The following is a 27,398-nucleotide window of genomic DNA, read 5'->3' as shown; positions in this document are numbered from 1 at the left end:
AGTAAGATCAAGCACTTAGATGAAAGAACCTCCCTTCCTTTGTGCCAAGTGGACTCAAGAGTAATCTTCCCCAGCCTTTTAACAAATGTCTAAAAGTTGAGAGGTAAGAGATGAAAGGAGATCAACAAACAAATTACCACATTAGATGGGTAATATTTAGCCATCATAGAAGCCAGCGCCTTAAGGAGACAGAGAAAGCAGATCAGAAAAAAAGAGCAATCTCCAAAACTGTTCTCAGATGGCCACTTCCAGAGGCAATCATGCTAATTGCACATATAAATTAGACAAAAATTATGAATGCATTTTTCAAAATCAAGCCCCATTTGTCTTACTCATGCAAGAGTTTCCAATCAACAGTTTGAGTTATTGAATACAGAACAGTTAAGTCATCAAAAAGCAAAAGGATGAAGAATGTATTGAATGTGAAAAGATAACAATCTCTTCCCTATCTTTCCTATGTTTCTGTAACCAACTCCTCCTAAAGATTTAAAAGAACATTTTCTATTGACACAAGCCACAAAATGAATTTGGCTTAATAAGGCCCACTCATCTTACAAATCCAGAGATAAAAATGTAAATGCACAATAGAATGTTTCAAGTAATTTTGAAGAGGCCATTATCAAAGTATAAACATGACTATCTACCATCTGACATCCTGACTGCTACTAATGTTCTTTATGGGAACTTAAATTATTGCTTAAAAGCGTAATTTACCCTTTCATCATTAAAATCCCTTACATGTTATAATTCACCTACTTTGGGCAATAAAAATACAGTCAGCTTTCCTTCTCTGAATAAGTACAGTTTTAGCAAATCACTTAAGCATGGGCTTAAAATTAACTAGCTGATTGAGGTCACAGCCCACTTTGCCTATGCATTAGCAAACTGCTGCAGGTGATGCAGAGAGGATAAGCAAGCTCCAAACAAAACCTTGTTTTCTAAGAAATCTACCTCTTAAAACATTTCCATTACATTTAGTGGCATAAGTGCCACTCTGCCCTCATGAAGAAGATGCAACTCTGAGTACTTTAAAACAAGTGCTGTTGCAGATTCAGTGTTAGAAAACTTCCCTGGACAAAACTCTCTTTTGGGGAGGCAGGAAGACAGGGTGCTTGTTGCCAGCACTCCTATCACTGCCCTTCCAGGCTTCTACATGGCCATCATTAAGTTGGAAAAGACCACTAAGGTCATCTATTCCAACCATCAACCCATCCCCACCATGCCCACTAATTATGTCCTTCACTGGCACAACTTCATGATTCTTTTACACTTCCAGGGACAGTGATTCCACTACCTCTTTGGGAAGTCTGTGCCAACACACCACCACTATTTCAGAGAAGAAGCATTTCCATACATCCAACCTTGAAGCCCTTCAGGCATTGGATCACAGGTTGTGCTTAACCCTTACAAAGCAGTTGCCTGCATCAGTTTTCTCCAAGCTGGCAGCCAACATGCTTTCCCTGCTAAGCTGCACTCCTACTGAACCTTAAATACTTTTATGTGAGAAATGTATAATGGGCTTTTAATGGGAGCTTACTGAATGGCTGGGAGTCTCAAATGCTTCTCAAAGCACAAATGAGTAATCTCATCCATACTCTAACATCCTCATAGTGCATTTTCTGTTAAATACATAAAATCTAAGCCCATTTACCCAGTTCCAGCATCTAGACTCAGAGTAATATTAAACTACTTTGAACCCTGGTGTTCTGCAGTGTCCCACACAGGTGCTGTTTGAGTCTCCCAGACACCTCTTGGATTTACATAGGATTTATTTCACCTCGACACACAAGAATCAGTAAACCATTTAAGGGGGAGCACAAGAGGAGGCCTGCAATGTTCAAGCTAAGGTTTCTGTGTGCTACTGTGTTCCTTACTTTGCAACAAATGTCAGAACTGTGAATGGTCCAAAGAGAGCCAGCAAAGACTCTTCAGACTGCAAGACATACAGCTTGAAGCCCATGTGATCGCAAGTGCCAAGGGAGGAGGACCGGGTCAACTTTTCACCAGCTCAAAAAAGTTCTTCCAGGAGACATTAAACCAAGCTGTCTGGAACCACATCCAGAACAAAGAAAAAGGGAGTGCACCTTCCTATATCTGATCCACAGGTATCCTTTCCACAGGACGCTATGATGTTAAAGATGTTCAGGAACTCAAGCACACAACATTGCTGTGGATAAAGCAAAGCTGAAGCAGGGAGCAAGACATGCTTACTCCTGGTTTTAAGGCTTAAATAGAGATTATAAACGTGCTATAACAGAAGTCTGTCCCTAAGCACTTAGTGGTGTTACATGCTTATCCAGAATCAAGCACTATCATCTAAAAACCATGTTTCCTGACCTCCTCCAAGAGGATCCCTCCCTGAGGGCTTGCCAGCCAGGTGTGCTTAACACAGGGTATTGACCCAAAGGACAAGGTTGTGTGTACAGCAGGGAGCTCTCAGCAGACCCTACCACTTACTGGGACTGTCTAACAAGAGCAAAATTCATTCGCAGAAGTGTTCCATCGATAAAGGACATGTTTCCACTTAACTGTACTTTTTATTCACGCTTGACAAACCATCTGAAGAAATCTGATTGTTCTAACTCACTTTTCTTAATCTCAAGAAAAAAACCACCCAATTCACCAACATACCAACTCCAGAAGAAACCCAAGTCCTTTTACCTTGTGTCTGAGGTGCTGGGAGTAAGCTGCAGGGAAGCAACAGGTATCCCAGAAGATGCAATGAGATGTGTGTCAGGCATTTACTGGGCTGAGTGGAGGCAGGGAAGGACTGCTTCCCTTGCTGATCAGCTCACCAGTGACTGACAGACATGAATTTTGTCCCCAGAACTGCTCTAGGTTATGGCTAACAACAGTGAAGGATTCATCACTGTCAGAGATAGAAGAAACAGCAAACTGAGTTTCAATCTTAACCATAAAAGGTAAATCCCAGTCATCTGAGAGGAATGCCTGAGCAGAGCAGCAGGATGTTGAGCCATGCTTGAATATTTACATACATATTTGTCTGATCAACCAAACAAATATTTACAAAGATTATACCCTGCTTACATAGAACAAAAGTGTTCGGGGAAATCAGCCATTCAACATTTATGGGTGCCTCTAGTACCAGCAATATACTGACTGTGATAACCCCAAGAAGGTGGCAAGCAGTAGAGCTGGGAGCAAGGGGAGTGTGTCTTGCAGGGACACAGGGACGTGTCTCCAATATCTGCACCTGAATTTCACTGCTGTGATTCCTTGTAAAGTCACATGCACTTACAGGGCTTATAAAGGGAAAGCTGCTGTCTCCACCAGTGGAAGAAATAAATAAATAAAATAAAAAAAAAGCACTGTGGAAAAAGACAAGCAACAGAAAGTCACAGGAATTCAGACAAACACTAACGGCATGTTGGCTGCCCGGTCCCAGCTGCAGCATACTTGTGATCACCCCACTTGGTCTGATTTTCACCTTTCCAGTGGCCATTTCCACCACCAGTATCAAGACACTTGAGTACCATCGCTGTAGGGATACCATGGACATGTCTGGTCCTTGTGTTCTCCCAGACTGAATGTTTTGTTTAAATGTGTCCGTCTCCACCACAAGCCCCACAGGGAAGGCTGCTGTGGTTTGTCCCTGCATCCTATCACACCTTAGGTCCCCCCAGCAGATTTTCTAAACCTGAAAATTGACCAGACTTAGAGCATGAAATACCACACTGAGCACTTTTGCCCACAAAGAAAGCACACATTTCTAGAGCCAGTTAAATTAAAAGCCCCCCAGTCTCCATCTCTCTGCCTTGGTGCTTTCAGTTTCTTATTCCATCTTCATGTTCACATACCCTTCCCACATTATCCATGTCTTCTCTACCCAAATTTTTACCAACAACAAAAAAAAAAAAAAAAAAACAAAAAAAAAACCACCACCATGGAAGAAGATAAGTAACAGCTGGTCAGAGGAATTCAGAAAGTTTTGCATTTAAAACACTTCCCCTGCTTTTTATGCCCACACATTCATTTTCCTCCCCTGGGGCCTGTTTTCCCCTGCATTCTGCCTTTTTTCCCCCTGCATGGCCAACTGCACAACTGAATAAATCTGAGAAGGCCTCCTAGAAAGCAGGCAAAAACTAGGACCAGCATTACTGGACTTAGACAGAGGACTTTCTAGCTTCCTCAACCCTTTCTCCTATCTTCAGGATCATCAGCAAGTGAGTAATCAGGCGTATGACCTGGGGCATATGGCCAGTGCACTCCTCAGATGAAAGATCCACAATAAATGCAATGTCTCAGCTGGTTCCATGTTCAGGTGTGACTACATAAACATATTTGTTGACAACTACTACCAGGACACATGCAAGAACAGAGAGCTGTGACAGAGCCAAGCCATGACTTCATTCAAGTCACTCCATTCTTGCCATTGCCCACCATTCCCTCAAAGACACATGACAACCTAATTAGGACAGAACAGCAAGAGTGCCATGCTATGCCCAAGTGAGTTTTCAAGTGAACACACGGCTGTGAATGCACATTAAAGCAGAAACAGAACACTAAGGAAACATTTGCTAAGTTCATGTTTTTTAGAATGGAATTTTCCCCCCTTATCTGAAACAAACACAGTTATGAGGGAGTAAGTACAATTCCAGTGATAATCCTTAGCTTGGATCCTGGAAGCATTCAGTGCTGAATTCTGGAAAACAAAACAATGACAATGACTCACGCTGGGCCTGTGGGTGGCTCATCACAAAATTAGTAGCAGCTTCCATGCTCCCAGCTGAGACTGGCTTTGCCGGGTTGTTTTCACAGATCTCCAGTACTGCAATTTAGCACATGCAAATGGGCCCAGCAGCCAATCGCAGCCACAATACTAGAAAGGCATAAACATGCCATTTAGAAAAATGCTGTACCATACAAAACATGATTACCTCCTTCCATGCCATTTCGGGCTAAGGGAAGAAATGCTATTTTTATTATTAAATGTTGCACATCTCTCTTCCTTTAGGGAGAAGAGTCTATTTAAAGGCCTTTAAGCAAACATCTATTTATACAGCTGAAAGCTTTGCATTCTACCATCACATAACCAATCTCTTCTTGCGTTCAAAGCTTGCTGAATTGTTGATGATATCTGTACCACCTGGCTTTACAATGTCTACAACTAGCATCAGTCTGAACAGCAAAAAAAGAGTAGTTTACTTTTAGAAATCAGCAGAAAGTACTGTAGGAAGAGAAGTAGACTTGTTTGGAAACGATATCTAGTAAATGAGTAAATCATTCTCACTAATAACGTAACAGGATCTCAGTTTCTTTTATGAACAGGGCTTTTCAGCTGGGAAGTGATGCCAATGAACATGTCCAGAAATGCCTAAGGCAAATGGACAACAAGTCTAAGAGCAGTAATCTCAAATTAAGGTAGGAAAAACAGGAGGAATTTTAGGGATGCCAAATGTTAGAGAAGGCTGGAAGCCTGTTGTCTAAAACTATGATTCTGTTAAGCACATGATCGTTTTAAAATGGAATTAGGTGCATGTGTAGATGTGCACTTAAATAGTTCACTGAACTGAGACCTATGTCCGGAAAAACTCCTTGGTCATTGAGTAGATGTGAACTAATGATCTTCACACAGCTGTTAAGCTGAAAGTACTTGCTTTAGGAGTCATCAGCTTTAATCCTTCACTAAATTCTTGATTAACATTTCTCACCCAAACACAGAGTTTACATTATGTCACAATTGCACGTGGTGTTTAAATTCAGACAAATTCTCTTTTCTTAGTTTGGTATGAGAGGAGGAGGCAATTAAACATCATGCCTCTGCAAAACCCTGTTCAGACAAGAAGTGCCATGATCGAGCCAACCTTTATTTCAGAGAATTGTTTCTTGTCCTGATTAAAACGAAGCTTATTTTGCTTATGTTCACTGAAAGAAAAGAATTTCACAAATACAATTCAGTATCTGTGGTGCCCCCATAGTACCCTAAGAAGTTTTGGGACTCAGAAGGCTGGGTGAAGATCTGGCCATTCCAGATCCCTGCTCTGTATGCCCATACAGCCAGCTGACAGCCATATACTGACCAAACCACCTAACACCCAGGAAGTCCCCAGCCACGTGTCTGCTTTGAAAGATTTCTGAAAATTTTTATTGCAAAGAGAACCATAAAAACCCTACATGAAATTGAAGACTTTCCTTCATATAACTACATAGATCTGCATGTGAACTCTTCAAAAAGGTTTTACGTGCAAGCTTTAAGACCGTTATAATCTGTACCTCTGAATTTCTGTGTAACAGGAGTCAAGTAACTGCAGCAAATAAGAACTTTGTGAAAACCATGATTTCTAGTTCAGACAGACCAGAGACACAGAAGTGCTACGGGCTTCAGGAGTGATACTTAGAGTACATCTACATGAGAAGGTTACTTCAGAATGAAGGGGAGTGTAGATTTAAAATGCTATAGCTATTCTCGAATAATACCCAAGAGAAGTGCTCCTATTACAAAATAAAAAGGAATTTTCAGTTTTGCTTAATTCATTTCCCAGGTGAATTAAACTAAATCAGACAAAGATTTTCTTTCAGCCAGTGCATGAGTGTCAACAATAGGAATTATTGTGGAACAGCACATGTACTTGATTTCAACTGGTCAACAAATGTTAGTTTTCCAAGGACATGCAACAGGAAGACGGAACCTGGGCAAAACATACACAGGGAACCAACACATTTTGAACAGTGGCAGAGAGTAGTGGTTAAGGGAGCTGGTGTAGGAAAAGAAAGATGCTGATGACCCCCCAAGTGCAACATCGTCACTTGCCTGCCTTGTAACCAGCTCAGTGACAATAAGTCACCTTCTGCCTCCCACCAGCAATGCACGTACATGCACATCATGCTCCCAGCTACCACTCAGCAAGCAAACCTAAGTTTTACTATCAGTCATACATACACAGACCTATTACTTCTACCCATTTGAAGCTGACAGCAAAGTGTATGCTCCACACTGTATCCTGACATCTACCTGAATAAATAGCAGTGGGAAAAAACTTCCAGAGCTGGTGTAAGTGAAGTGCACATGGGTTTACAGATCACTGTGTAAACCAAACAAGGAATCTCAAGCAAAACAAGGCACATCTGATAAGCCAAATACACAATGGCTGTACAGTGACAATCATGAAAAATGGTAGTAAATATCCAAAAGTTTATTTACAAGAAAAACTCACCTGTATGGAAGCCTTCGGTCTTCCAAGAACCACTGAAGCAATCTCCACTGAGGAGAGATCTCCAAGAGATGCTGCTTTAGTGGTGGTCAGCCCTTAAATGAGGTCTAGAGGAGGTGGAGTCAAGCTCCACCCCTTCCAGAAGCACAGCTAAATTACTCTCACCTGTGCTCCCACAGCTGACCCAACACTTGCCTCAGCTGATTAATCAGAGGTTCAGGCTGTGATTACCAATTTCCCATACAACTGTGTATCTTATTTACATAATTCCATTTGCATTTGCAATTGCAGATACATTATTACAGTGCCCCGATAGTCTCAAAACAAATGCAACAATGTGTATGGACAGTAACAAACAAGCTAATAGCAGAGTCAGCCTGTCCCTACCTACCTAAACAGAATTATCATTGCTACTGCCCCAGATAGCAGGCTTAGTGTTGTGATGCTTGGAGAAACATAAAGACCTGCTGTGCCAGACATTGTTTTGATCTGTCATAAAGCCAGCATCAATCAGCATATTTCCAGGAGCATCTCCAAATTTCACCAGTGTGAGAGTCCTCGTGAAGCTGGTTTCTATTGAAGGCATCGATTTTCAGCATAGGGGCTTAAACTTTGATCCAAATATTTGAGAATACATCAGTCTCTGGACTCAACCAGGCCTCTACCAAAAAAAACCACACCAAAAAACCCCGAAAAAGTGGTGCTGCTGAACACTGATGAGACGATATGAGAATTACCTGTGGATTTAGCAACAGACAGGAGAGTATATATAGGAGCCAAGGGCAGAATAAGCACAAGGCAGAGCCACTTGAATGGCCAAATTCCTTACAGAGAACTGAAACACTCACTAGCAGAAATCTTCACACTGCTACTAATGTAGTTAGAACACGGTCTTTCTCCTCAAGTACATGCAAGCCAGATAGGTAATCTGAAACAGTGTTGCACAGTTACATTCACAGTTATATCTCCAGTCACTGCTGGATGTTTATCTTGAAGTTAGCACTGTAGCAATCTACTTGATTGTGTTGACTTAGAAGGCAAAAACCTTCCTATCCCAAAGGAAACTATGTATCCCAAGGAAAGGGGGAGAAATTATTAACAGAGGAACTTAACTAAGGAATAAAGACTTAACAAAATTAATTATGACCACAGAAGGGAAATCTCTCTGCACATGCAATACAATCAGTCAGCTTACGACTTCTGAAACTAAGATAACAAGTGAAGTACATGGAAGATGAAATGGGCTATTACTGTGCCAAAATACTTGAAAATAATACAAAATGGAGAGGTCTGAATGGGCACGAATGTGAATTTAAGCACTTGTTTATATCCTTAAAACTTTTTTAAGGAAAGAAAATGTAGACAGGAGTGGGTAACTTGAGTGCAAAAAGAGTTTGGTGTGAACTTCTGACCATCGGCAAAACTCTTTGGATTAGACTACCAAGGGCACAGAATTAGCTCACAGCACTTTATATCCCTACTGTAGTATATGTTCCCATGGTCATTCCTCTACAGTGTACCATCCTTTTGCTGCTGTACATCTCTGACTGGCATAGTCCCTCTAGTGCCATGCTAGGCACAATGCTACACCAGTTAGGTTTGTTGTAGAAGTATGCTCCTATCTTTTGAGGCATGATTACCTTTAAGGAAGTAGCAAGGAAATCTCTCCTCCAGTGGGCCCAGCCCACAGTGACCCCTTTATCAGAAGCAGTTTTCATTTATTTTTGTGCACCTTTTTTTTAAAGAATGTAAAGTCCAATCTCTATAGAAAGAGAACAAATGCAGGCAGGAAAAGAAAACAGTTTAGCTCCCTGATTCAAAGTGAAATACCAAACCTGGGGTGGTCTATTGGTTGTCTTGTAGTGGGATGAGGCTAGTACCTAGAAAATAAGGCCAGGTAGAGATAGTGATGTCCCATGGACTTTATAGCAAACCGTTGTGAAATACACAGACTGCACAATGCTCAGCATCACTCAAGGCAAGAGAAATTATGAAAAACCATGTATTCATCAAGAAGGTCTAAGGAAAGGATCAATCAGAAAAGCCAAACAAACTCAACAGGATAAAGATCATGACACTACAACTAGATTTTGGTTTGCCATAGTTGTAAGCTATCACATCCTAATAGTTTAGGTACTACTCCATTTTTTTTACCAGTAGGTTGTTGTACACTTTATTGCCCTAAGTTTGCAAATGACACAACACAAATATTCACAAGTAGCAATAAAAAACATCAAACACATATGCCATTCTCCACTTAAAGAGTAAAACACCTGTGATACTTTCAAACACAGCCATGCTTTGTTCTGTTCAGTTTGATGAAATCTTTCTTTGAAGTAGAACAGGAAATACTTCCAAGGGAGCCAAGCTGACCATCTTACAGATTTCCAGCATGTCCCCCACTTCCTTGAGCTAGTTACAGCCAGAACCTGCCTACTCATGGGTCTGGTGGAAGAGAATGGGATACTAACACATAAACAGGCAGTTCTTACCATTAAGAAATTTTCCTTAGGTAGGCCTGAAGGGAATCCAGGCTACCTCAGCAACAGAGTTCCCCAAGCACAGTCTTTCTCTTCAATGGATAACAGCAAGTATTTATGCAAGAGGCATGGAAAATTCTCCCATGAGACAAAGATCTCACATAAGGAAACAACGTAAGCATTAAAAAGTACAATAAAGACAGCCTTGTAAACAGCCGGTGCCCAAAGACTATAATGGTCAGGAACTGAAAGCCAGTCAAGCTCAAAGCATCAGCTTTAGTGCTACAACCTCCACAAATCTTGAGTAATACTAATATCACAGGATTTCTTTCCATTACCATTTACTCACTGTTGTGGAAAGGGAAAGTCAGACTCCTAAAACATGTTCAGCACAAAGGAAACTGCAGACATACCACTTAAAGGGCTTCAACAAGATCAACCCAAAACTCAGGCACAGTACCATACCAAACCAAGGCAATTGCACACATAGTCTCTTCTTCAAATAATACTTAGCTACAGCTCAAGCATAAGCATGTTTCAGCCCTTCACCCCACTGTGCTCCCCAGCATGGAGCAGACTCCAGCAGAACTTTCACCCCAGCAGAACATAAGCCATGAGACAGGCTCACCAGGAGCAGTCAAGTCAGGGCATCCTCATACAAGAAGACATTTAACACCCCCAAGAAAATCTGGCAACTACAAACAAATGGAGCATGGGGATCTCTTGCAGCAGGCTCAGCTCCAAACCAAGAGCTGTGTAGCTGTGTGGCACCTTAGGGAAGCCCACCCCTATTCTGAACAGCAATGTGGCCCACAGTCAGGGTGAGGAACCCAGGTGGGGTGGGGGAAACACGTAAGGGCCATTTGCAAAGAGAGGGCTCCACATGGATAAGGGAGAACCATGTAGGGGTTTGGGGGCTGCAGCTAGGATCCCAGATAACAATACAGGGCTGGCATAGGGGTTTCAGGTGAAATGTCGGGTTAATGGGAGTCCAGGATAAGGACCATGGGTGAGGGACCTGTGTAGGGATGGGTAGCCATGTGTGGGGGTACCCCCTGGGGTCAGCACAACGGACAGCGCCCGGCCACCTGTGTGCGGCGCCGGCCGGGCCGACGGGGGAGGAGGAGGAAATAGAAGAGAAGGAGGGGGAGGAAGGCGAGGAAACGGGGCCAGCCCAGCCCGAGCGGCACCCGGGAGGGGAGGCGAGGGCGGCGGGGACAAGGACGCGCGCTCCCCCCACCTGGGCTGTTGCTGGATCTCAGGCGCCTTCCACAAAGACACTGCAGCATATGCGAGCCTTTCTCCAGGAGAAGCCCGAGAATCCTCATGGATTTCACTTTATGGCGCCCTCCCGTTCCTCGGAAAAGGGACCGGCCCCGGAGCGGCCGGTTTTCAGCGGCGGGGCACCGGCCCTTCTCGCCGCCAAACTTCCCGGCCCATCGCCTCGGCCCCGCCGCACCTCGGGGTGGGGACCCGCCGCCACTTCTGGGGACTTCTCCGCCAGGGGAGGACAGGCTTTGCCGGGAAGGGGGTCGAGCAGGCTAGAAGGACGTCAAGCCCTAGAAACACAAACGGCCGGCTCCCAGCCCTGCCCCCTGCCGGCACAGCCCCCGCCGGGACCCCCCCGCAGCCGGCAGCCTCGGCCGCTGCGCTCCGCCGCCCCCGGGCACCTCCAGCCGCCTCCCCGCACGGCTCCGCCGCGCTCGAGTTGCCCGAGTGCCGCCCGCCGGCAGCGGGACTCGCAGCGATGAGTGGAGTGCACCACGTGCGGGGGGCTCTGAAAATGGCTTTTCCGGGGCTCCCTGCGTGGCACGAACCACGAGACCTGCAACGTGGCTGGGAACAGGACACACCTCTCGTCTTAAGTCACCAGTAGGAGCGTGTGCCTGGAAGCAGGGGTGTGCAAGCAGTTCACACAGTCCTTGTTTACTGTCAGGGATCCTAAAGCGACAGCTTTGCAGTAAGGCCGCGCCACTGAAAATTAAGGTTCATTCTTTTTTACACAGTTTTAAACCATTGCAACTACACCACTGCAGACTTAACTCAGTTTTTACATTGCACAAAGTTGGGCTCTCAGTTCAAGAGCCGGACAGCTCAGGGAAGGTGCTCCCTCACGAGCTGTCACAGAATTCCTAAGACTTCTAAGATCATCTAGTCCCACTGTTCACTTACCACCACCAATGCCCACTAACCACATCCTTCAGGTCCACATCTCCATGTTTCTTGAACACCTGCAGGGACTTCCCCACCTTCATGGGCAGCCTGTGCCAGTGCACCACCACTCTTCTTGAGAATAAATTTTTCCTGATATCCAGCCTGAACTTCCCCTGGTGCAACTTAAGGCCATTCCCTCTCTTCCTATTGGATAACTTATGGAACTTTTCAGTGTGAGAGCCACCTACACAGGCTGCATAGAGCATGAAACACTCCTCAGGGGATATACAAAAACCCTCTCAGATGAACACTTTCACCTGAGTAGACTGCAATAGCCCATTGCAATAGCTGCCTCTGGGACAAATCCAAACCTTATACCACGTGAATTTCAACCTGGATTACCTTGCGCTTACACACAGTTACCTACTCATGCACTGGCTTTCAAAGCCTTCTCTACATTTGCTTCTCCCATCACCCCACAAAAGCAGGCAGGCTTTTCTGACCAGCTGTTGGGACTGAAGCTTTTCTAAAGGCTGCACTAGGGATGTGACCAGCTTTTGGCCAACATTTGGCATGGATGGAGGAGTGGAGTACAGGCTTCATTGCTGACACTTGGTAGGATGTCCCTCAACTCTTAACAAAACACAAGAGGCACAGCCAGAATGTGGCTGCAGCACTAGGAATCCCACTAGGAAATTAAAAAAGAAAGCTATGAATTGCACGGAGATCAGAATACTGAGGTACATAAACTGAGTCTCACACATAAGCGTTGTTTTAATGTGAGAGTCTGTAGCAAAATCAGTATTTGTGAGAGCACCCAAGTCTTTCAAACCCTCAGTAAACACTTCACAGTTTCAGTTTTCCTCCATAATATGAAAAAAGAAATAGTGGAATTGCTGAATGTTTCATGAAATGGAAGCTCTTATTTTCCAGTCAGAAGTACTCAGCACACTGAAAACAGCACTTAGCTAGAAGCAAAGCCAGTAACACCAAATTCAGGACCATTAAAAGGACACAAAGTAGCATAGATCCCAAGGGTTAGTTATTGATAAACTGTTTTGCACAGGATCTGGCAAACTCACCAAGTCACAGAAAGCCTATAGCCATCCTGGGAGATGAGAATGGTTGTGGATCTGGCAGACTGGGGACAACACAGTGAGAGATGAAGATGCTCCCTGTGCATTGCAGACAGTGTGTAGCTGTGAATGAAGGGGCTCTGAGTTAGCAATGCCAATGCTGAAGTGCAGCACGAGGTACCAGAAGAGAGGTACACTGATGTCATCTGTGTTAAGCTAGCATAGGAACAGGTAGGCGTAATCACTTGGACACATGAGGACACACATATTAGGCAAAATGCAGAGGTTTGCGAGAAGAAAAAAATTAGAAACCTGTGAGCTCTGTTCATTAAAATGACAGTACTTGGGAACACAAACAAAAAAACAAACAAACAGAAAAATCCCTACACAGAGACTAACAAAATAATCCACGTTTCTCTTTGTGTTTCTACCATCACGATGAGCCGGGCTTCATAGGCACTGATCTATAAGCAATTCTGTGCACGGCAGGCTTCAGTGGGGTCAGTTCCCAATTTACAGCATTAGAGGAGAGCAGAATCCAACCAGTGGGAAGAATGAACAAGTGTTACTTGACATTTCTGAACGAGGGGCACGCGGACTGCTAGGAGCACATATTCTTTCAAACTGAGTGGGCTTAAGTAAGTTTAAACAGCAGAATAGAACCATAAAAATAAAAGGCAAATTATGATTCTTTAGGAACGGTGATGCATGACTCAAGTGTGTACATGCCACAAAACACTCAGTAATATCATGTACCCAATTAGGTAAATCTTATTCCAGTAAACAAAGCTTATGGAACTTGGGAAGATAAAGGGTTCTGAGATAAATCAAGATATTACTGGATGAGTTAACTCATTTTAATCCAAAACCAAAACAAACCAAAATAAGATTTATTTCTCTGCAGAAGGCCAGCATACATCCAGACAACAGGACATAAATCTTGCCATGGCTCCACTGATGGACTCCCATTATTCAATAATAATGCAAATGACATCTAAAAAGTTGCTGTGAAAATGCTTCAGATAATTAAATTCTGCCCATCAGTTGAACACGGGTGATAGAAATGACAGTGCAGTGATCGCATTTGCTGGAACATAAAGAAAGCTGGGAAAGACTCATTGAGGTCAGAAGACAGTTGCAGGGAACACAGTGTCATGTGTTTCTCTCTTATTAAATTAAAATGCCATTGGCCTTCTGAAGCACAGAACAGAAACGAGAATATGTTTGGGATTATGGAATTTAAATTAATACCTTCCACTAAAAAGAGGAATACACTGTGCTCTGATCGGAGAAAAATAAGGTGATTTAGCAGACAAGGCTCTTTGCTAGGTATTAAAATAGCATAATGTGCAGGAGTTTATCAGTTACTAAAACCAAAAAAAAAGAAAGAAAAAAAGGTCTACAAAAGCTCACAGAAGTGACTGGTTGGGTTCCCTTCTATTCATACAAAGGCAGCTGATAATCTTTCAAGGTGCGGGGGTCCATTGTGTTTCTGCTTTCACTACCTGCAGCCTTTTGAACATCATGACTGATAAACAGACAAGCAGCCAGCACGTTATTTTCTTTGTGAGCCTTTGCCTTCTTTGTTTTTCCTGGCCAAGTGGGGGTGGATGTGGTAAAAAATGTCCTGTTATACCTGACAGCTCTGTTCAAGTTGGCACTGATGCAGCCTTTGGCCCTCGTTCCTCTCTGTAATACTGAACATCTCCTAGGGAGCACATGGGGCTCACTTCTTGACACTCACTCCATGGATTCATCTGTGATAAGCAATAAAAGGTAACCACTCCATCTCAGCATCTTTCATTGCAGGAGCTGTTTGAGCAAAGCCTTCCCTGGAACAGGCTAAAAGAATTCATCTCTTTCCAATCCAAGTGATTACAGTATTTTTAAATATTTCTGCTTACTGGTAGTGCAGCAGAGCAGTAACAAGGAGGGATGGCAAGCTCTGCTTCCTGAGAGCCATACTAACCATGTATGGATCCTACTGCATCCAGCTCCACAAGGTGCAGAGCACACCAGGGGGGAACGGTGGCACAAAGATCAGGGGTTTATTGAAGGTCAATGAATATGGAATCATCCATCAGGTCTCATTCTGGTGATTTAGCAAGAGGATTTGTCTCAACCTCATCAGTATAAAATTGTACCCATTATAAGGCCAAGATAGCAGCTTTTCTGCTTGTAAGTCTACCTTGGAAAAAGTATACCACATACCTTCTAACAGTAAGTGGAAGAGGAAAAGAGTAAAAAAGGACAACTTCATTTTGTACATCAGATGAGAAAGGCCAGTTTCTTAGTTGCCATTCAGTGCTCATAAAGAAGTGATCTCATAATAACACATGGAAACAGGAACCACTTCCTCCACTCCTGGTGGAGAAACACACTTGCTGAAATCTCAGCCTCCTCTTGGCTCTGCAAAGGAGGTTCACAAATAGAGAAAAAGAAGTCCATAGGTTTGATAATTTTATAGGTTTATCAGACATACAAAATCTCACAGTAGTAAGTTCTTAACAGTTGCACCTCCAGAAATTACGAAGAAATTTAATGTTGTGTGTAAGGAATGCCTTGAGTATCAGATGTCTTGAGTCAGAGTTAATGGAAAGTGGTTGTTGATGTCTCAAGTCAGAGTTAATGGAAAGTGGTTGTTCAGGATGTTTTTCATCACAGTAATGCTTCCCCTGAAGCTGAAACTTTTAAGACTTTGCCAGACATATTTTGGTGTTAGTGCCAGTGCCTTGGAATGGACGCTTTGGAGAACAGTAAGAGCAGGGTAGCCATACATCGCTCTGTCCACCCACCTCCAGTGTCCTGCAGCTTTGTGATTCCCTCACCCACAGGATGTCTCACAATGCATTTAAAAATCCTTGATTGATTTCTTCACAGCAAATTTTTATAATAGGCTGTGGAAGCCAGTAATAGTGTTAGTTTCCTCCCCATCTTTTGGCAAGAAGTTCTACAGGTTAATCATGTACCGGGAAAAGCTCTCATTACTTTAAAACTGCTTCTTGGAAGCTCCATTTAATGCTCACCTTAGGAGTTACACTGTGACACATGTTCTCCATGACAGTCATGGCTTTATACGCCTCTGTCGTATTTCCTTTCTCAATTGTTTCATTTCTGAAGACACTGAAAATGTCTGATCCATTTCATCTCTCCCCGGGCAGCAGCCATTCTGCATGCTCCACTGACCTTGTCTCCGCTTCCTACATCATTCCTATCTCTATGCCATTTTTTGAGACAGAATAACTGGGGCTGCACACAGCATACAAGGTAGGAGTGCACCAGGGATTCCTAGCTTAGCATAACGATAGCTCCCATTTTCTCTCAATACCTCTCCCAGTAATTTTGGCTTGTTTCTGCAGAGCTAGCACTTTCAGAGATGCCCACAGCATCTGTGAGGCCTTTCACCAAAGACAAAATGGCCACAATAGCACTGCTCATCATTTATGACCACAAATTATTATTATCCATGGGTGTACTCTCCTGCATGGCTCAGTTTATGCTGCTGTTAGCTCATCAGGTGCCTAGTATCAGGAGATCCTTCCACAACTCACTCCTGCCTACTTCTGCTTTCCTTATTCCAAATGGTTTTGTTCTGCTCAGCAGACTGTATCTCCTCTTCACTCTCCTGCTCATTAAGATCATTTAGGACCATGGTGGACCACACAGCTCTGTCTCCACTGGTTGTTTCCCCACTTGAGAAACTTGACCCATTTACATTGAGGGAACCCCAAGTGTGGGAAACACTATAGAAATTCAAGTCCATGATGGATCACCTCTACCCCAATGCTTAGAGCATGACAACATATTAGGAAGGCAGGATCCTTTGTAAGAGCCCCACTGTCCTTCCCCAGACAATCAGATCTGGCTGACAGATCTCCATGGAGTGAGAAGCTCTGATTTTTCACAGGCCGATGAATTTCAGTGCAAATCCCCAGACATTACCACTTTGCCTTTCACATTTGAGAATGGAAAAAGCACAGTAAAGGTGCCCTCCTTGAAGGTGCAATTCCTCTGTCAGCTCTGCTTGCTGCTCCGTATTCAGCCTCTCAGAAGGGAAAACTGACAGGAAGGCAGGAGATCTCCTCCTGTCTGCTGATCTCTTTGGGCTCAGAGGTTGTGAGGGAGGAAAGCAGATTAAAGGGCCATAATGCGGTCAGCGATGGGAAGTTCTGACCCACAGCGCCCCGGTAATTGAGGTTATTAATCCACAGCAGGCAGCAATGGCTTTGCCTGAGATGTGAGCCAAGCTTAGAGGGCAACAGCTCCTCATCGTGCCAAGAGGCTCAGAGGGTGATCTCAGCAGAGTGAGTCCATCACCGGATGCCTTGGGACACCTTGGCTCCTGTGCCTTCAGCAGGTGGCTGATGAGATGAAACCAGTACCAGAATGGGTGCATCTTCTAAGCTCAGTCAGGATGCGCTCTTGTGTTGGGTCATCCCCAAACACACTGCAGGAAACATGAACAACTGGCCACCCCCTCTCCTCACTTAGTAGAGCAACTAATCCATCCATCTCCCAGACAAAGGCTGAGAGGCTTTAATAAAGATTTTGTGAGGGCAAATGTGGGAGATGTTCAAGAGTGCAGCTGAGACTGGACACTACAACCCCAATCTGCCCCACTTCCAGGGGCACTTAGAGCTTGTTACTGTCATCCTGATCTGAAGCATTTTATTCAGGCATAGTGACATAACACGTGTGCCACAGCCTCATCTAGACAAGCAAGTACTTCCCTGCCTGGCTCCCTGCCTTGGGAGCAACAGCACAAGCAATGTTTTCTGCTTCAATTCACAACAGCTCAGATCACAGCAAAGTCACTACCAGGGCACTACAATTCAGACCTTCACTCATTAACTGACCACTGAAGAGCACACTAAAATGCTCTGGAAGCAGATTGCACTGGCAGAGTCATTACTCTGCAGCAAGCAGCTGCCACCAACACAGTAACAAGGACCTTATGAGATCCATATGCAGTCTGGTGTTGTGTTTGGGAAAAGTTTGTTTCAGCAAATATCTCCCTCCTGCAGCACAGTCCTCACTGGCATCAAAGAAATGATCCTCAGACTTTCTCAGGAAACACTGTTACTTTTACTTTGGACAGATAGAACAAAGAGACCCAATAACCAACACACTTTCCTTAAAATGACATTTCCTGAAATCTTTCAACTCTGTTGAAGTATTTTGTTTGACAATATGATGAAAATGAAGTCTCAAGGAGAGCTGTTGACCATATTGAAATGAAGCATTTCCATAAGTTTCTCATACTAAATGTGACAATTGCACGGTACCCATGCATGCTGGCTGGCACTGGTGTGAGCAGGGAAGAACATGGCTCCCATCCTCCTAGGGCACAGATTCCACACCACTGCATGTGGCAGCTGCAGCCCAGGCAATGCCCCGCATGATCATTTGGGGCACTTTCCTTCATTTGAGTCAGGTCTTTTAAGGTTTACATTGTTAGTCTCTCTCTGCAGCCGTAAGAACCAGAAAATAACTAAATATGTCAGGTTGCGATTCTTACACAACAGCCTGGGGACTTAAGAAAGGCCCCAAATCCTCTAAAAGTTTGCAACACCAGTTTGCAATATTCACACCAGTGACAGGTAACATCGTCAGCTGCCAAGGATGGGAATCTCTGCAGATTTGCGACATGCTTAGTAATGGCCTTGCTCTGCTTCTTCCGCGCTTAGGGCAGAGCCAGCCCAGACAGAGGTTTACACTGACTATCAGCCCTTGGGAAGTCCTGCGTCCTTATGGGAAGGTAAGAACCCTTCTTTCCATGGCAGCTGGAGATACCTGACTTATGCTGGAAGAAAAATTCCGGTGAGTTCCATCTCGAAAAGTGTGTAATCTGACAAAAGGTGAGCGAAATGGATTCAAGTGATAGATAAAGCATCACTCTTGGGAAGATCACTATGGCACAAGTCAGTAAAGAGAAAACTACAAAAGGCGAATGAGTAGAGGGTAGGACTTCAAGAGAGAAATAAAACATGGGAAACAAATAATCCTGTATGTGAGCAGTTAAATCAGCAAGATGCGACATTAACAGAGGGAAATGTAGACAAGGGATGGCCAAGAGCCATGAAGGTTGTCCACCTCTGGAGAGCAAAGTTCAAACCCTGGGCCATACACAAGGCATGAGAGATGGGCCTGGCATGGCACAAAACACGGCTCACCAGAAGCTAAAGCTGTAACTGTGGTGTGGAACTGACCAAGGACTGTAGGGGGAAAGGTCATATCAGAGAATTTACTGATGATGTCTGAGATCAGGGGCCAGATTCAAACCAGGCACAGACTGATACTGCTCCTTTAGGTCTGAATTTAGCCCCCACATTTCAAACACTTAATTATTTTTGTCACTTTCAAGATTCAAATCTGGAAGGATAAAGCTGAGCTGCTGTCTTGTCCATACATGCTGGTTTGCTTGTTAGACACCAAAAACACACCTTGCCTAGTTCCCACCTTTGCCTGTGGATGGCATGTGGCCAGTGCACCTTCTCTGCCCACTTGAGGAAAGTCAGCACAGCTCATTACCTGCTGAGGCTACTGGCAGAGCAGCTGCACCAGCTCTACTGCAGGACATGTTCGGCCTCCAGCCAGCCCTGCATTAGCCTTGTGCCTGTCTGTATTAGGACACCCACAGACACTATCCAAACAAGTGCCACAGAATGGCAACCAATAAATTTTAGGAAGCCTAACCAGTGATTTGCAACCCTGAGACAAGAAAGCACCTGAAGAATAGAAAATGATGATTGTAGACCTCAGTCATCCCAAATCCTCAGTGCTGCTCACTTCTTGCCGTTAGAAAGGAGCACTGCAGCCATTGCTCCCCATGCCAAAAAGACTTCATCCTACAAATTCAGTAGCATGAATTGGAAGAAACATTCTGCATAAGGGGCCACAAGGCCTCCCTTTGCTCCACCTGATTATGTGGAAGGCTACATCCAAGTCCCAGCATCCAGAAGCTTGACTCTTTCTCCACCATTTTGGTTCCTTTTCTGCTATCCTAAGTCCCATAGAAGATCTCCACCCCTCACCCATCTCCTTACCCAGCTGCTGTGCATAGCTTTAACAAGATGACTCAGGCCTAGGAAATGCCAGCTCAATTCCCCCATGGCTGTATTGCAAACATTTATCTTCAGAAGGTCCTCATGGATCTGGACTGGGGCTGATGGGCCAGGGAGAGGGAAGCAGTGGTTGCTTTGTGAGGGAAAACAGGCCCAATGCCTGCCCAGGCCACAGCTCCTGCTGCTTTCCCTCTGGCTCAGCTCACTCCTGATTAAATCTTGCTGGAACAGCTTGCTGTAAAAGACAGGATTCGTTCTTTGTTTTCCAGGTTGTCAGAGCCAGGAGCTCCTGAGCAGTGCCAAGCATACTGCTAGGCAGCACACTGCATTTGCTTGAGGCTACGAGGAATGGAAAGGTCAGCTCTCAGGGGAGATCTTCCCTTTTCCCTGCTGAGTTACAGCACGTGGCACTGTCACATCATCTGGTTTTATTCTCCTGTGCTCAGTGTCAGGCTGTAATGAAACCATAAGCAACTCAGCATCACTCAGCAGTGAGTGAGAGTGCTCTGGTCCTGCTCTGCAGAGTTGGATTGCATTGCATGCAGAGCTGTGGGAAAGAGACTGATCGCAATAGACTAGGGTCTCCATTTGTATTTGTTTCACTTCTGCAGCAAGCAAGAGCAAAGCACAGCAGAGGAGTACTTTAATCCTCTCCCTACTTCTTGAATTACCCTCCTGGTGAAAGAAAAGAGCTGTCTGGGAAGACCACAAACATCCAAGGAGGTTTAGGTGAACAGCTGATTTTATAGAGGGAAACAATAGCAGAAGGATCATTCTCAAGAAGCCTTTTGACAGATTGCCCAGGATATCTTTCAGAAAAATTCCTGAAAGGGTTTTTCGAGCCTTCTAAGCAGCTACACTTTGCCTGGCAGAGCATCCCCAGTCTGGGGCAGAAGGGCACCTCTGCTCTCTTATCTGGGCTCAAAGAAGTGGGGACACAGCTCAGCAAGCACAGAGAGGATGCCAGCCCCCTGGTCTCCAGGTAAAATGTGGCCTTTGATGACAGGCAAAGTGGATGCCAGCTTTACTTGCACACCATCACGGACGTGCCTGGTAATGGGCCTATGTTAAGATGGAGTAAATTAATAATCAAGAGCAATCTCTGAGCTGATGTCTGCTCCAGCCTATGGGATTGTATCTGAGCAGCAAAAACTAGAACAGAGCAATTCCTGGGGACCAAGTCATAGGGAAAAGCCTGTACTTGTCTGCCAAGGATGGAGGCAGCTGTGCCTCACTAATCTCTCATTTTAAAGATTCTACCTTCCCACCTCTGCTGCTTACTTCCCCACTTAGGTCCTTGGCTTGTGGGAACTGTTGGCTCATGCCTGTTGTACCTAATGGTCTCTTCCTTACTGCCACCCTCACAGAGGGATGCAGGATTCCTGCCGAGGCCAGTGAGCATTTCTCCCTGGGGTGCACACAAAAACTGCTATTACTGGAGTTGGGCACATGCTGACTTGCCTAAGAGGAACAGTACTGTGTATAACACTACAGGGAATATTTTCCCATAGCTTAATAATTGTACTGAGATGCGCCCTTTGTTGCTGGCAGCAGTAGGGGTCACTGTAGTGTGTGATAAGTGGGAGGAAAAAGAAAAACCTAAAAATAAAAAACTAAGGGAAAAAAGCCAACAAGCTGAAGCACCTTGTGACAACTCACCCCAGAAGCCCTGTCAGTGTGCCAGGACTGCACTACTTGGGAGCCTGGAGGGAGGAAAAAACTGTCCACTGTCTAATGCTCAAGAGCTCTTTAACCCACTCCATCTACAGCTGCTTTCTGTTTCTGGCTGCTTTTAACCTAGTTTTCAACTTCCAGAACTCTTATTTCTGGCTGCAGCTTTCATTAGCAGAGACATGTTCCCCATTCAGCTCTTTCCAGAGATATAGGCTACATCCCCAAAGTGCCTTTGGGAAAGTCATCTGAGGGTGCAGTGCCCTGGAAAACAGGGAGGAGTGTACCATCAGCAGTGCATTTTCCCCCTCAGTCCTCAAGAAATAAACCCCACTGGTAAGTCTTCTAGATGAGATTGTTCTTTCCTAACTATTGTCTATTTTGTTCGCAAACCTGATGGAAGAGTCTGTTGAGAACAGAGACCTCTTTTCCTTTTCCTCATCTTTTTTTTTCTCTTTTTGGCAGTGGAAGGTGATGCAATGCTACTTTCTCCATTTCTGATACGGGTGGCTGGGGATGAGGTTTTCTTACACAAAAAGGGTCTCCATTGTAAGTGCATGGAAACACAACAACTTTCTGGAACCTCAGAGGTCACCAACCCTCAAGCCCAGCTGCAGGAAAACTCAGAAGAATAAAAAAAAATAAAAATCCAGGAAATAAGTTCTCCTAAATGGGAAGTATCTAAACTGTTTCCAGTCCTAGAGCTCTGTAACCACGTATCTGGAGTATCACACTTAGTTTAGGTCTGCTGGTAGACTTCACCAGTTCACACACCCAGCCAATTGCACATTCTGCAATGCTGAACCAGAGTAAACCCAGCCAGTCCAAAACAAAGACCAAATAGATTTGCGTCCGCCTGCAAAAAATAGTGTAAGATATACCTATGACCACTGGCATCAACTCAGAAGATGTGTTTGGTTTATGGAGAGCAACGACTCCAGAAGACAGACTGGGGATGCTGGACATTGGCAGCAGAGCTGCTCCCACATGAGCTAAGCACAGTTACCAAATCTTAACAATACACATTGCAGAGATGCTAAGGATGGCATTTCTGTTCCCCCCTTCCTAAGCAGAAGTATTACAGTAGGACTGATACAGGCAGCTCCACAAGCTTCACTCAACCAACCCTAAGACCATAAGAGGAACCATGTTACAAGTGGCCTTAACACTCAAGGCTTTTGGTACAATGTTCTGGCTCAGATACCTTCCAAGAAAAAGCACTTTGAAACCTAAAAGCATGTCCCATCTGTCCACACTGACTGCCTTTCCCAACTCTTTGCTTCTTACAATAAAGATGCCTCTCTGAGCTCTACCTGGTTGACAACTCAATCAAGCCCATGAGTCCCTACTTTACTGGACATCATTTTGGCAACCTAGGTCTTTTCAAACCCACACAGTAACAGTAAACCCAAGACCAGGAGCCAAAAGCATGAAATTATTAAACAGCAAAGGTAATAAAGCACTGGCACAATTTAACAAAGTGAATCTTCCATCATTAGCAAACTTAAAACCAAGAAGGGATGTTTTCTACATTCAAATCTGCACTTCAAGCAGGAGTCAATTGAGGGCAGTCCTTGCAAGTCTCTTGCAAGAGGTCAGACTGAGAAGATCACAGGAGCTTCTCTGAACGCATAACCTGGGAATTAGTGCCTGGGAAGTTTCTTGTAAAAATCTGTCAAACCACTGACCTTTAAATCCTTACTTATGACTCTTCTGCCATGAAACTACAACACAGAGAGTTTGGAAGCTGGGAAAATGGTGAGAAGGAAAAAAACAACCAACAACAACAACCAAGCCAGGAGTTATTGAATAACAAATACCGAGGCACAGTGTCAGGAAGATGAAGGCACGAGTGCTATCCTCCACCAGGCTGAATAGGAACTATTCTGGGCTCCTGAAGATCATGGGAGTTTTGCTATTATTGAATTCACTGGTACTCAGTTTGTGTCCTCTGCAGCTGATCAGAGGACATAGCTTTGCGTTCTGAAGGGCTGCAAAGCCAGTATTGCTCCCAAACACAGAGCAGTCCCATGGCACAACCACCTTAGGTACAAAGCTCTTACCCATTCATTTTAACCCCCAGCCAAGTTGTCTTTGCAATTCTAATGCCAGGGTAAAGGAATCTGGATATAAACAGAAGGAAAAGGAAAAACAAAACAAAGCTACCTTGCCATTTATTATTGTGTTGCTACTTTGGAATCAGCAAAAATAAAAACCTCCATTGTCAGATCTGGTTTTCTCAATGCATCCATATAGAAAGTTGGCAGGGAATTGTACAAGGATAAAAAAAAAAACAAAACAACCTACCACACATGTCCTCAGAAAGCCACCAGAGGGTAGCAAAACATTTTAGAGAGCAGCTAACAGGAGCCCAGACAGAGCAGCCAGATCTGTACTCACAGATCTCCTTACCTTTTGGTTGCCAGTTACTTGGGGAAGATACAATTTTATTCACCCCTATCCATTTCTTATTCAAAGATGATGCCTTGATTGCTCAGTGGAAGAGAATGGAAACTTATATTTCATGTTATTCTTGGCCTGTCCCTTAGGAAAAAGTTTGCTTCTCCCTAATTTCCCTCAAGGTCTTCCTGCATCACCCACCCCCAGGCCAACTCTTCCCTGCAGCAGTGAGCAGCAAGCGATGTCTTGAGGTTTTGACATCCTCAAACCTGTGAAAAGTACAGGAGAGGGAGAAACTTACCATTTATGTAAAGCTCTCCCCACCTCTCCAAAAGCCTCCATTTTTCACCTTGCAGATGCCCATCCTAGTCACATGCAAAACCCCCCAGCATTACAAATGTCCCATGGGGCAGAAAAGCCAACCCTGCCCTGAATGCTCCCATATCTTTTCTGCTGAATGTTTGTGTAGGAAGACTTGCAGGAGCCTGTTTGTTAAAAAATTATTATTATTATTACTTTTAAAGTCTCCCTTGTGTGAAATTGTCAGCAGGATTATTCAAGTCAGAATGCAAGCAACCCTGTTACCCCATTTGGAGAAGTTTGTATGGAGCAAAGAGACCAGCCTGGAGCTCAGCAAAAATAAAATGAGTCTGGCTTTTAAATAGCTAACTTTTCCATGCACAGTCTGCAGGAACCAAAAATAGCTCCTGAATATTTCAGCAAATCATTCCCAATAATTAAAATTGTGATGTGTTTGCTGTCAATCCCAAATGCAGTGAGTGCCATCAGATATATTATTCACTACAAATTACTCACCCAGCTGCATTTGCAGAGCTGAAAATTTCCGTTCACTTAGACCTAAGTTCAAAGAATACATCAAGCCTCTGCTTTCATTGCTAACAAAAAAACCAGACAAATTAACCTTCCCTTGTCCATCCTATTTATTAAGTACGGGTGTATCTCACCTAGTAGGTTAACTCTGTAGTGCAGCTGACACACTGCATCAATTGTCAGGTTCTATCCGTTCAATGCAGCTACTTTCAGTGCATTTTATGGACATGGAAGTCATTAAATATATTTTTATGGAGCTATACCCCAAACTGGAGCATCAGACTTGCTCTGCCCAGGTGCTGTGCCACATCTGAGGATCAGTCCTTTGCTACAAGGTCAGGAAGCAGTGGAGATAGAGGAAAGGCCACCTCAGAGCTCCAGTGTTAGCCTAAAAAACTACCTTGTAGAAAACCTGACTGTCAGCCTTGCCCAATAGTTGAAATGGAGCATTTACTCACAAGCTCCTTGAAGCAGACACTTTATTTGAGCTAAAGACCTCCAAAGCACCACCTTCTTATAGTGCTGTGAAAAATCTCTTGCATTATCCAAATCCAGTCCAGAAGCTCACTTCATTTTTTCAATTCATGCAGATGTAATGGAGAAGCAGAACACACACTCAGCACAAGAACACACTCTGGGCAAGGTCTATTAAAATGTTTTGTAAGGAAAGTATCCAATATTTTAAAGTGACTTCATTTTCCTATGCCTGAGATTAGGACACCTCAAGAGGACAAGATATCTTAGAAGCACAAAGCATCCCTGCTAGAGCAGTCAGAACACAGGCATCTCAGTTTGAGACTCCCCACTGTTCCCCCAGCATGTCTGGATGTTTAATATAAATGTTATTACAAATCACTCAGTCAAGCTCTGCCTGATCTCACCTGGCACTCCAGAACAGAAGACTGTGATCCAGAGCAGACCACTCTTCAAACTGTTATGGATGCTTTCAAATACGGAACTTATCCTTTTCATCATTTTGGCCCCAGTAGTCTTTGTGAGATTTACAACATGAAAGAAAGCTGTTGCCAATGGCCAAAACAGAACAAATATTTGGCAAAACAAGCCTTAAAACATGTGTTGTTGTTAAATACAATAGGAGGACTGCATTTCATTACAATTGCATGACAACCACTTTCTTGATCTCGTGCATTGGAATGTCATAACCTGCTCAACTTTTGCTACACCAAATTAAGTACACCTTCACAAGTCAACTCTCTCCCTTCTCCAACTTGCAAAAAGCACACCAAAAAATCTTCCTGTTCTGAAAAACTGGCAAAGAGTATGTTGGGAAGCCCAGACAATCCTCACCTGGCTATTGTCTTGCCACTGTACTAGACTTGCCTTGCCCATATAGGGTTAAACTCATGCCTAAATCCTCTACTTTCAAGCCCATGAGGAGTTCTGCTAAAGTTATTGTGTGAATACAGACAGCAGCTCTATTCAACTTCTGTGAAGAATCTCCCAGCTTATAAGACTTATTAGTGGGGAGTTCAAGATGGATGCCCCTTCCCTGGAAGCATTCAAGGCCAGGCTGGATGGGTCTTTGAGCAATCTGGTCTGGAGTGAGGTATCCCTGCCTATAGCAGGGGGGTGGAACCAGATGATCTTAAAGGTCCATTCCAATCCAAACCATTCTACAATTCTATGATAAGGTAAATGCAATTACTACTTTGTATCTTCAATTAGTATGATATAGACCTCTGTTTGGTGAGAGGGAAAAAGACAGAGCTTAGATAAGCAAAGCACTAGGCTCAGCCCGTCACCCCTCCTGTTTGCAGTCTGGGTCTGTATCCATGTAATTCAGTTCTACTGGACTTGGGGGAACCATCACTAGGCAAACACATCTGTAACACAAGCAGCACATCACCCGTTTCTCTGGTTGGTCTCAGAGAGGCTGGGGAAAATGCCACTTCCTAAGTGGATAGCTATTGGAGATGATGCAATGTGAAAATCTAGTGGGACATTAATATCCCCTTTGGGAAATGATCATATTATGAGAAAACAGCACATCAAAGTCACAGGTCCCTGCTGAGCACTTATCCTCCTCAGCAATGGGCTGCACTGCCATTCCTGAATGTCACCTTGTTGGAGAGAAGGACTTCTTGGGAGGAGGAATCAGCTTGGAGCAACCAAACCTACCTTCTTCAGAAATACACCCACAGACATGTCAAAGGCCAGGACAGTATCGGCACATTGGGCCATAATTAAAACTTCTGAGTAACTACAGTTCTTTATTGCTTTCACTTGTTACATAAAATACTGTCAATTTAGGTAACGATCTTCCCCAGACTGGCATGTCTGCACAGAGAATCAAAACACTGATGGAAAAGAGCCTGGTGCACATTTAGCTCAGGGAACAAGAAACCCCATCAGGAGCTCCAAAGTCTATCTCCAACCTTGCTGCTTCTGACTTCTGCAGAACACTGTGGAAAGCACAGATGCTTGGACATTAATAAGTTCTTCCTGCCCAGCAGATGCCCTCCCTTGACCAAGCACTCCCTTTCTATAGAGGATCAAGAGAATTGCAAACTGAATGGCAATTTAAGCCAA

The 27,398-nt window shown here is 44.1% G+C and overlaps 1 protein-coding gene across 3 annotated transcripts in view; it reads right to left on the bottom strand.

The window, feature by feature from the left end:
• Positions 1–27,398, bottom strand: part of FGF12 (fibroblast growth factor 12) — a 183,783-nt gene that overhangs the window by 102,789 nt on the left and 53,596 nt on the right. Inside the window, exon 1 of one of the 3 annotated variants that reach the window (XM_015871731.2) lies at positions 10,893–11,190. The exons of the other annotated variants lie outside the window; for them this stretch is intronic. Within the exon in view, the coding sequence (XP_015727217.1) occupies positions 10,893–10,980 (88 nt within the window). The 5' untranslated portion in view covers positions 10,981–11,190. Of the gene's footprint in view, positions 1–10,892; positions 11,191–27,398 lie in introns of those variants that run through there. 3 annotated transcript variants of the gene reach the window in all.

Source organism: Coturnix japonica, chromosome 9, assembly GCF_001577835.2.
Source record: "Coturnix japonica isolate 7356 chromosome 9, Coturnix japonica 2.1, whole genome shotgun sequence".
In the NCBI taxonomy this organism is placed as follows: Eukaryota; Metazoa; Chordata; class Aves; order Galliformes; family Phasianidae; genus Coturnix; species Coturnix japonica.
The sequence above is the reverse complement of the archived record's forward strand: the minus strand, read 5'-3'. Positions and strand labels throughout refer to the sequence as shown.